The sequence below is a fragment of the Carassius auratus genome, chromosome 1 (genome assembly GCF_003368295.1).
Source record: "Carassius auratus strain Wakin chromosome 1, ASM336829v1, whole genome shotgun sequence".
Taxonomy (NCBI): Eukaryota; Metazoa; Chordata; class Actinopteri; order Cypriniformes; family Cyprinidae; genus Carassius; species Carassius auratus.
This window is the reverse complement of record NC_039243.1, coordinates 5,319,147-5,331,283: the sequence shown is the minus strand read 5'-3', so window position 1 is coordinate 5,331,283 and position 12,137 is coordinate 5,319,147. Positions and strand designations below refer to the sequence as shown.

Below are 12,137 nucleotides of genomic sequence, written 5' to 3'. Positions count from 1 at the left end.
ATTTTATTAAAAAATTCTGCTTCAGTATTTAATACACATCAGGAAATAAAATGTGGACCTAATTGCTCTCATCTGATCACAAGTGCCCACCCCCTGTTTGTTTGTGAAAAGTGAAGCTAAAAGCAGTAAATAAGCACTGCAGTCTAACAGACCTGTGGAGTTGATGGACACATGCAGATTTTGGCAGAGCAACTATGAAAGTCACCTACCTAAAGTATTGTGCACAGTTTATGTTTAAGAAATGTTTATTCAAAGTTTGCAAACCACTTTATTGCCTGTGTGGCTAAACATATATATATTAGGGGTGTAACGGTTCACAAAATTCACGGTTCGGTTCGGTTCGATACACTGATGTCACGGTTCGGTTCGGTACGGTTCGGTACGTTTTAGATACAGCAAAAAGAAAAAATTGGCAGATAAATTTCCTTGATTTTTATTTAAATGTTTTATTTATTAAAACTAACAAAGTATGTGTTTTTTTTTTTTGTTTTTTTGTTTTTACATTGAACAATGATGGAGCTATTCTTTACCCATCTTCTATGGTGTTTTCTTAGCAGCATACTGTATAAAACAAAAATAGCTCCTTATAAATTTTTTTTACAAATTAAATGTAATATTGTTGTAGTAGTTATGAACAAATACAAAGATGTAACTCTTTTTATATTGAACTCTATAACTCTTTATATTGAGTGTGTTTTTACTCAGTTGGTTCTCTATTTGGGCTTATGTTTTTTGGAACAAAGCAGGAATTACGGTCTGGCTGAAATGGGCTCGTGAAGGAATATTGTAATGGGGCTCAATTACATTAAGCATGTTCTTAAAACCTGCGTTTTCCACTACAGAGTAAGGTCTCATATCCGCGGCTATAACGTAAATGCACCATTCGCTGCGGTGATGTCCGTATACGGAGCCCGGGACGTCACCTGTAGGAGAAAAAAAATCAATCCGTGGCGACGGTTTTGCAATCCGTCCCCTCAGTTTATAAACCGTACTCACGAATTCATAAACTGTTCACTCGATTTAACAAATCGTGCCCACGAATTTCCAATCCGTGCACTCAGATTTTGTAAACCGTACCCTCGGTTTTTAAATCCGTACCCACGAATTCATAATCCGTGCGCACGCTTTCGCAATCCGTTCCCTCGGATTTGTAAACCGTACTCACGGATTCATGCAGCAAACTCCTACGTGTTAACATACAGTTTTATTGAATATTATTATGTGGAATAGGTTTACAGCAAAGTGTCTTAAGTGATTCTCTATCAAGTGTAGTACGAGGTGGAATACAAAGATTTAATAAGAAAGATGCGCATTAAAATCTTGTTCAATTGCTGATAATCTATAATAGCACTTGATTATTATTGTGCAATAAACCTGGCATTGTGACTGACTCTGGAGTAATTTTTTCCTCTTTTGTAAGTTATTTTGGATAAAAGATTCTTATGCATAACCTGTTTAATAATATATAATAATGATACAAATAAAAATAAAGTTATTTTTTATAATTTTAATTTGTAGGCTAAATAAATGAGTACAAGACAGTAAAAATGTTTGTCATAAAATAATTTGTGAATTGCTTTATTTTTAAATAACCTTTGACAGTTTTGGAAATGCTTGTGTACAATTCTTTCTTAACATGAAGACTTATTTTTGTGATTTTATTATACTAAGCTCCACCCACCTCACCCCACCTGCCGGAGTTAGATGCATGTTTCACTGTTAAGTGTAAAATGCGTGTCAGTTTTCAAATCCGAGGGAACGGATTGCGAAAGCGTGCGCACGGATTATGAATTCGTGGGTACGGATTCAAAAACCGAGGGTACGGTTTACACAATCTGAGCACACGCATTGGGAATTCGTGGGCACGGTTTGTTAATCCGTGGGTACGATTTGTTAAACCGAGTGAACAGTTTATTAATTCATGAGCACGGTTTATAAACTGAGGGGACGGATTGCAAAACCGTCGCCACGGATTGATGTTTTTTCTCTCCTACAGGTGACGTGCGGGGCTCCGTGGTACCGAGCCTTCAGCGCGTACTGAGTGAGCGAGCGCCTGACTGAGTAGCCTAACATAAACATATAAGTGTGTTTTTTTTTTCTTCTTCGGGGGTGTCAGGGGCGTTGCCTGTTACGTCGTTTGGGTTATTGGGCTACCTTGTTGAACGCATAAAATTATATTTCACACACCTTTTTTATTTTCCAAATTTAATTAATTAGTCCAACGAACCGTTCGGTACATAATGCGTACCGCGTACCGAACCGAAAGCCTCGTACCGAACGGTTCAATACGAATACGCGTATCGTTACACCCCTAATATATATATATATATATATATATATATATATATATATATATATATATATATATATATATATATATATATATATATATATATATATATATTAAGGAAATTCATATAATTAATGCTGTTTTGACAAAAGCCACTTCTGGGATGGTTCAGAAACAACACTATCTCACGACCAATTTGTACGTAATTTACGAGGTGGCTAATTCATACAAATACATATGACCTTACTCATACGATTTTGACCCCAGTGACGGCTATATTTAGTGGCGGGGTTAGGTGTAGGTCATTCGTTCAAATTCATACGAATTGTGCAATTCTTAAAATAGGTACGATTTAGCACAAATCATATGAATTTGTACAAATGAGGTCGTACAAATTCATACAAATTATCCACCTCTTAAATATGTACAAATTGCTGTGAGATCAGGCTGTCAGAAACGTGCTGGTATATAAACCTAACACAAGCAATGTCTCCAGTGGCAGCAATTAGTTAATAATCAATTAGGGATTAGTTACATTAATCATGAATCATTTTATTCTCCTGCATCCCATACACACGAGTGTCTACCCTCTCGCACCAGCACTCATGCATCTTCTCCTGTGCTGATGTTGCGTCAGGGATCGCGGGATCAGGTCTCTAATATACTGGCAATTGACTTGACAGTGTGCGTACTGTAGGCCTACATCCTTTTTACAATCTCTAGATTATAAAGTAAGTAAGCTTTATTTCTATAGCACTTTTCACAGACAAAAAAGTCACAAAGTGCTTCACAAAATTAATTAAAATACACTTAACAGATATACTCATGCACATAACATACTAATATACACAAAAACATACAAAACCATATTGCTAATTGAATGGTTCTCTAAAAAGATGCGTCTTAAGGCGTTTTTAAAAGCTTCCACTGAGTCCAGCGCTCTCAAGGCTAATGGAAGGGAGTTTAAACAAGTGTACAGTACATTGCAAAAGTGAAGACGAGAAGAAATAAAAGTCTGAATAAGCATCTCCATCTCTTTTTTAGAAACCACAGATCTAATCTTAGCGATGTTCCTGAGATGGAAAAAACAGGAACGGACCTCAGATTTAACATGACTGCAAGAACATATAGATTTATTAAAAATGACACCCAAATTTTGCACAACATTACAATCCAAGGATGATAGAGCCCCAATTGCATGCCAAATCTTAGGAATATTGTTATCTGGTGCAAAAATCAGCACCTCAGTTTTGTCTGGATTTAGTTGCAGAAAGTTATCTGCCATCCAATTGTTAATGGAGGCTAAGCAATTGTGCAACAAGGACAGTTTGTCCAACCTATCAGGGCTAAAAGATAAATATAATTGAATATCATCAGCATAACAATGGTATGATATTATTCCAAAACTACCAATAATCTTCCCAAGAGGATGTATATACAGGCTGAACAGCAGAGGGCCAAGCACAGAACCTTGGGGCACACCACAGGACAAAGGAGCAGAGTCTGACATATATGTTCCTACGGACTCAGAGAAACTCCTGTCTGAAAGACAGGAGGAAAACCAATCCAGAGTTGATCCAGTAATGCCCACAGTTGTTTTCAGTCTATCAATCATAGTGCAGTGATCCATGGTATCAAACGCTGCACTAAGATCTAATAGAACCAGCACAGAGCATTTACCCCCATCAGCAGCCATCAAAATATCATTTGAAACCCTAAGGAGGGCAGTCTCAGTTGAATGATTTTTACGAAAACCAGACTGAAACGTATCAAAGATATTATGAGAATCCAAAACATTATTTAGCTGATTAGCAACAACCTTTTCTAAAATTTTAGAAAGAAAGGGCAACTTAGAAATAGGCCTGTAGTTTTTAAATGAAGCTGTATCAAGATAGTTCTTTTTCAAGATGAACAGCATGCCTAAACTGCAGTGTTTTGACCTCTCAAACAACAGACACGGAAGAGAAGACAATGTTGAATAAAGTTGTTTTAGTTATTTTTGGCAAAATGTATTTTCAATGCTTCAAATTCTAACTGACCCTATGATGTCACATGGACTACATTGAAGATGTTTTTATTATCTTTATAACCATGGACAGTATAGCGTACGCACACTTTCAATGGAGGGACTGAAAGCTTTCGGACTAAATAAAAAATATCTTAAACTGTGTTCCAAAGATGAACGGAGGTCTTACGGGTTTGGAACGACATGAGGGTGAGTCATTAATGACATAATTTTCATTTTTGGGTGAACTATCCCTTTAAGTAGGTAAAAAACCATGTTGGAGATGTGCTAGTGTTCCCAAGGCAAACAAGTTAAGAGTGGTTACAATCATCCGGGTTTAAATCGCGCTCAAATTAATTAGATTTTGACGCATTATTTAAACTGAAGCTGGCAGGCGGCTATGGTAAAGGGCGTGACATTTCTCGACCAGGTGCCGAATTCACACTTTAGTAAATTCTTTTAAAGTGTATAATTTACATAATAAAAACTTTTCTTATACTCATACCTTTATGTAATAAATTATTTTTCACATATCTACCAACATTTAAGTTTTAGCTTGAACTAATTGACTAATGGGTAACACTTTATTTTAACTCTTAAACTCTGCAGACCCGGTACCGGGTCCGAAAATAGCATGCCACATGTTTGTGTCTCATTTGCATATCCTTCCTTATATGGCATTTGCCCAAAAATGGGTTCATTTGAAAGCTTAGAGTGTTTTCTTTACAAAGAATACCATTAATTGGGGTTTTATGATACATAAAGTAGTCAAATTAAGCTAAGAAATATATTTCCCCCCCCCATAAATTTCCATCTAACGATTGCGAATACGTTTTCGTAAGAATGTGTATTTAAAATATTTTTCACAAAACAGTCAAGTCATATATCACAAGAAAGCTCTCATTCTCAGGAATCTGATGATGTAGATCATTTTATTGTGTGACAATCACAGATCGAATGATCTTCAACAGAATCGCGATGTAAAATTTCTCACCTTATTATTTATACATTTTGCACCGCTTCAGTCAGCCGCAAACAGCCACGCATACCTATATACTCGATATAATCTTTTAGATTAGAATCTCTTCTTTCAAACAAGACCATTTTTACGTTTCTGCGTGCTTCCATTGCTGAGATATAAAGCGTTTTGTACAAGTGCGCAAAAGAGCTCCAAGAGCTGTATGATTGACAAGATCTCTAACTCATATAGATGGGTCTAAATGCCTTTCTTCTGCTATAGACGTCTGACCTCTTTTGTGAAGCGCTATTTGTCCTAATTGCTGTCATTCACAAGTCGTTCCCTCCAATCGAAGGTGTGAATTCAGCACCGCGGGGGTGCTGGAACTGGACAGCGACTGCCCACTCGTTTCCGCTTGTCTGACGCGCTGTGGTGTCTGGGAAACTGAGTCTTTGGCTGCTTCTAAACAAAGGACAGGCGAGGAAAAAACTACTAATGGCCGACGCTCCGGATTTATAATGCATAATATTCATAAAACAAGTTCTGGGTGGCCACCTTCGCCGTGGAGAGGTCAGGACGCGCATCTGGTAAGCCTATACGCGTGCTACTCGCTTTCATACATTTGATTCTTTATTCTGAGGCTTGGAAGCTTCGCTAGCAATAAGCTAATATGTTTATTTTCATAACTGTGCAGTGTTCGACCGCATCTCAGTGAATGTACAGTAATCCGTACAGTACTGGGGGAATAAACATAAATTAGTTTGTTGACGCTCCGAAGTTCGCGCAAAAGCTTCGGGGAGCTTGTTTACGCTATATAGAAACCGAAACCAAAATACACGCTGATAAAAAATCAAAATATGAAATATGAAAGAGACGGCGAGGTCTCCCAATCTCTACACGATGCAGAATAGACATAAATGAAACGATATGAATCTGGAGATTGTGGATTCTATTTTAGATTGTGATAGACCTGATATTTTGTATAATTTTATGCATGTAGCTATTGTGTAATATGACAATTCTCTTTCAAAGACTGTTCAGAAAACCCACACACAAAAAAAGCACATTGTATTGAGATGGTTCATCATATGTGAAACAACATAAATAATACTATTTGTCACAAACAGCAGCTTTTTATGTAACTTCTGAGTGTTTTCTGTCAAATAATATACAGAGATCACATTATTCCATACTGCAAGTGTGCAAAAGATGACTTCATACTTATTTAGACAAAAATTGTATACAAAAATGGTATTATTCCTTCCTTCAGTTGGAATAGAATAACTTTTGCATAGATTAGGATAGAAAGAAATTTCTGTTTTCCTCTAATAGCTGACAGTTGGAAGAATCACAAGCAATTGGTCTGAAGTTGCCAGCCCCTTCAATGCCTGAGTTATACCATTTCAAACTTCAGTTTACACAAATAAAATAAAAAAGCGCCTTGTTTTTTTCCCTATTTATTATAACACAGACAGCATATATTGTCATTTTTATCAATTTCAACAGTGTTTTATGTAATTTCAAAGGGTTTCCTTTGAAATTATACCAAACTTTCTGAGCTTACACTGTAGCATTAGTATAGGCAGGCATTCAAAATTAGGTAGGAAAATGAAAAACGGAAATCCCCAAAATAGCATTTGTGCTTAAGAGGTGTCCTTGTTAAACATGTAAATGTACTTACTATTATAAAAACAATTAATTAAGCATAACCCTAAGCCAAACCCAAATCCTAACCCTAAACATACAGTAAGTAAATGTAGTTAATTAATATTGTATAATCACACAATAACAAAGACACCTTGAAATAAATTGTAACCAACTAATGAATTAGGAAAAATAAACCTACTTCAAAATATATTTTATAACACTCTGACATTATTACATTTTACAGCGCAATACACATATAAATTAATCAAAGATGTTTAGATAATTTTACTAAAATTAAGAAAAAAAAATATAACAATATTATATTATAATGTTACCTCATAAAAATGATAACTTTTGGTACCTCAGCAAACTGGAGAATGTATTATAATGCACCTGAAATAACTTCTCAACTTCATGTAGACTAAAAATAAACACTGAAGTAGTAAATCATTTGTATGTGTGAAACCTACATGTCACATGCAGGTAGAGGGATGAGGTGTCGAACCCGAGGTTGTTCTCCGCCTGCGCTGTTACTCTAAAGATCCCAGCACTGTGGTACACGTGTCTGATGCCCTCCTGCGTCCAGCTCAGGTTGGAGTAGGACACAGCCGTACCGTCTCCAAAATCCAGCTGAATGTTTGTCCTCATAGAGTCGCCCTAAAAACAATGCAGAGTCAAGATTACAACAACGCTTTAGCACACTTTCCTAACCACCGAGTCTGGTAGCTACGACCAAAAACAGCTGCAGGTACAGTAGCATCACCATTCTGCGTACACAGACATCGTCCCATCTGTTTTCAGAAACAAAGCATTGTTTTCAGCCCATGAGTTCATTCCTGCCGTAACTCTGCTTCATATGTGAAATCAGATACAAGAGCTGCTTATTTACAGAGAAAAAAGTCAACTGAATTACCTCTCAGAATATATTTCCACTTCCTGTGTGAACCCGTCATATTTCTTTTTATATTTAATATTATACTCTATTGTGTGTTGGTTTGGCTTATTCACTCCAGTCAATTGCAATCCACCGCAATCATAATTGCTGTTGATGTGATACAATATTGCATGGGGAATATAACAGTAAATATGAATCATATGGCCCTGAGTGAGTCTGCTCTAAAGTATTCTGCCCTTTTTGTAAGCTTAAAACTTCATAAATATTTATGTATTTATTTCAGTTTAACCATGAGTGGTTACTTTACACAATGGTCAGAAGGTGTTTTTTTTTTTTTTTTTCGGGTCGAAGTGAGCTGTTGTTGGTGGACCAGACTTTCAGACCAGTTAGCTCTATATGTGACTATTTACACCCACACAGGTCATTTTGACATTGTAGAATCTTTCCATAATTTGGTGTCCTCTGCTCCGAGCTGTGCTGATGAAAAGGCTTCACTCGGTACAGATGGTATGGTGCAAGCCGGATACATATTACAAGCCTACTGGGGAATAGCTTTTCATTGAAGTTCAATGCACACATGGTCTCACATATTCTCTCGTGATTTCTTTCTCTCTCTCCCACACACACACACACACACACACATGCTCACACACGCTCATTCCAGGTAAAGTGTTTCTCCCTAGGCATCTCACCACAGCAGAGTTGTCACATTACAGTATGATGAGATGAGAAAATGAGGGCTTATTCCTTTCATTAAGAGAGTGAGAGCTAGTAAAAGAGAGTGAGAGAGAGAGAGAGAGAGAAAGAGAGAGAGTGATGGGCTAAGAATTCCATCTATTTATATTCATGAGGGTCAGAGCCGGGCTATTTCTTCAAATGGACCTTAATATTTAATGCCTTTAAGGTGCAACACAGGTTTTTTAATTTTTTTTTTTCTTTTTTTTTTTTTGAAGTCAAGGTTTTTAGGTTGGAAAACATAGAAGCACTCTTTTGAAATGTTTTGTATTATTGTATTCTAATAAGTTTAAGTTTTATTAATCATGTGTTGGTGTTTTTACAGGACAAACCGATACAAAAATGCTAATGAAAATCTTTATTCATTCATTCATTCATGCAATGAATTAGTTCCCTGGGGGGATATTGATGGGGGGCATTTCCAAAATGCCAGCAGCTAAACTGTGTTAACTGACTTCCCTCAAAAAGGACCTCATGAGCTCACCACAAATTGTGACCTGACCATCATTATACAAACTGTTCCACCTGTCAGTCAACTCTTCCTTCCTCCTCCCACAGTGTAGTTATGATTTTTTTTTTGCACAAAGTGGTGTGAAATATCTTAAAAGCAACCCGGTGCACATGCTTGCACAGAAACGCACAGAGGCGGACCACTTTTCACAGTCAGCAGTGCCTAAAAGGAAACAGACAGAACTAAACCAGCTTTGGATTTGTCATTATGCAGGGCATAAACACCCCCCTTCATGTGCTGCTAATGCAGTGTTACAAATTAATATCCCAATAGCATTAGGCTACAATGTGCTAATGGCAGAAAGAGAGAAAGGAGGAGGATTTGTGGATGCATAAGCACGGATTTGGGAATTTCGCGCACACAATCACACACACACACACACACACACACACACACACACACACACACACACACACACACAGAACTCTTCTCTTGTGCCCATAGGCAGATGTAGAGCCTGAAGGACAGGGTTTTGTGATGATTCAAGGCATGGACTCGATTTCATCTCAACTTCCTGATCCTCTTCTTTCTTTTCTCTGTTTTTGATGTTTTTAAAGCAATGATTGGTTTTGGGGCAGATGTTTCAGGCGTTGCACCAGTGGCAGTTCATCTGTCAGAAGATATGCAAGGCTTATAAGCCCAAATATCTGTGGATTGCTATTTGGCCTTTCTTCATATTTTCTGACTTAAATTCTGATTCGGAGGGAGGAAATTATGCATTTTTGAGTAATGAAGCTCTACATTTTAACGTTTGAGAGCAATTAAATTAGTATTTAAATTACTACTGAAATTTATATATATATAATTTACAATATTTCAATAACATAAAACATTTTAATCCAGGTTTTGATTTTCAAAGATGTATTATAAAATGTTATGTTAAAATGCTTTATTATTAAAAATAAAATCCCCAAAATGCAATAAATCCATGATACTTTTTTTTTTCTTCTCAAAATAGAATAAATCCATTGAATCAAAATGAAAGTTATTTTTCATACGGAAACAGATGAAAATACACAATATAGTAAGTTGATCCACATACTGTATGACAACCTCTGCACTTGGTCAATACTAATCTTATATACAGGCACACTGGACTAAAAATATATTCATCATACATCGCTCTCAAAACTAATTCAACAGGATCTTGTCAGGGCCATCGGCGAGAGAGAGAGCTCTGATTGGATGTTCAGTTTAGCGAACGCTAATCGCCGCTAGTTCTTCTAGTCTGCTTATTGTGTCCCAACCTAAAGACAGTAATGTGCTTTACCTGGAAACCTAAAGCTGCACTAGGTATACATCACATATTAGCACAGAAACTTTTTTTAGCTCTCAATTGAAAATGTACACAACCTTATCAATCGAACTTGTTAGTCCAAATTAAGAATAGAAGCCAACTAAGATAAAAGCCATGATCAACGTAAGCACACTAATAGCAGAAGTGATTGTGGGCAGGTCAGACTCTGTTCGTATTTCATGGGCAGGCGGGGTTATGCAAATGTGTTACCTAGTGACGTATACCGGTAACAGGGAAAGGATTCGAAAATATGATGACTCATTAAGGCGACTCTGAGTTGACTCTCTCTTTTGAAAGACAGTATATCTGTCTTATATATATATATATATATATATATATATATATATATATATATTAATGCACTTTTTTGATTAACAGCTTTGCAGATTGTTTCCATTTAAGGATAGCAACATTATAAACTCCAAAAGAGATTTTTCAAAAACCCATATGACCTGCTCTTTAATGCTATAAATTAATTACAGCAATAAAATTTAATTTCGTCATGAAGAATAACATGAACAACATTATCACATTAGACCACAGAAATTCCATAATGATATTTCCCTTACTTGTTACATTCATTTAGTTGACTAGTGCTATGTGCTGTATTAACAAAAAACATAAACGGCATTAATAAAACACTAAGACGGACAAGTAACGCAATATCGCGTTCATAATTGAATGCTACCATTACTGTCTAGAGTACATGGATTTTCAACTACAAATCCAATGAATACTTTGTCCATATCAGTGCTTTTCAAATGGTTATTTGCAATCTAAAATAGGCTGCAGATCTGTTATGACATAGATGAGAATAGCGAATAAAAAAAACAATGTTAAATGCAAACAAATAAATTCATCTAAATTTCCTAATATGTCTACAAAATTAAATAATTTTGCACTATAGCCTATAGCCGATGTTACAATTTCTTTAGATTAGTGTACATTTGATAAAATGATGCATCATTTGCATTCAGAAAACTTGGAATTCAAACATGTTTGCCCTTCTTAATCTAATCAGGCAAAAATGGTGATTAGTATTTTTGATCTATTATCTATTATTACATATTAGTAACTATTTACTTGGGTGTCTTGCCTTAAAATGGATATGACTCTGATATATTTTGTTATTAATGCCAAAGTCTGTGTCTAATGATAACTTTATTATATTTAATAATAAATAATAATAATTATTACTTTATTTACAAAAAATGTTGTGTATGAATTGCACAAAAAATCTATTTCTGCACATCGCTCAGTCGACAAATACATAGGTATAGGTATATAAAAAACTGCATAACACTGTCATTTTAACTTTTATACGAGCTAAAAATAAAATACTAATTTTTGCCACTAACAACTAGCTGAAATAATAATTTAATCTGCAACATGGACATCCTGATATCTGACCATTAATAACCTGCTCACCTGGAGGCACATCAATTTAATAATAATTATAATTTAGGTCTTGACTCAATACCAGGCTGATAATTACAGCTTCTGGCCATGCAGGATTTTAAATGATCAGATCAATGAATCTGATAATGTGACTATCATTTTCCATTAGCTGAGTTCATCAGATTCAGAAGACCAACATCATGATCTCACCTCCTCGAGCCGCACCAGGAAGGTCACATTGCTGCCCATGTTGGCTGTGAGTTTATCGTCACGGGTCGTCAGAACTAAACCTCTTGGGGGGCGGTACGGACACTGCTGTTTCCTGGCTGTGTACATCTCCTTCACTCCTTTCGTGCAGTTATTCGCAACCACTTTACGATACCTGAAACACACAATGAAAT

General features: G+C 36.1%; 1 protein-coding gene across 1 annotated transcript in view; it reads right to left on the bottom strand.

Annotated features, from left to right (window-relative positions):
- sorcs3a (sortilin related VPS10 domain containing receptor 3a) overlaps positions 1-12,137 on the bottom strand; it is a 193,477-nt gene that overhangs the window by 16,367 nt on the left and 164,973 nt on the right. The window contains exons 18-19 of the mRNA XM_026201873.1: positions 11,947-12,118; positions 7,371-7,557 (exon numbers count right to left, since the gene is read on the bottom strand). Of these exons, the coding sequence (XP_026057658.1) occupies positions 7,371-7,557; positions 11,947-12,118 (359 nt within the window). The remainder of the gene's footprint in view (positions 1-7,370; positions 7,558-11,946; positions 12,119-12,137) is intronic.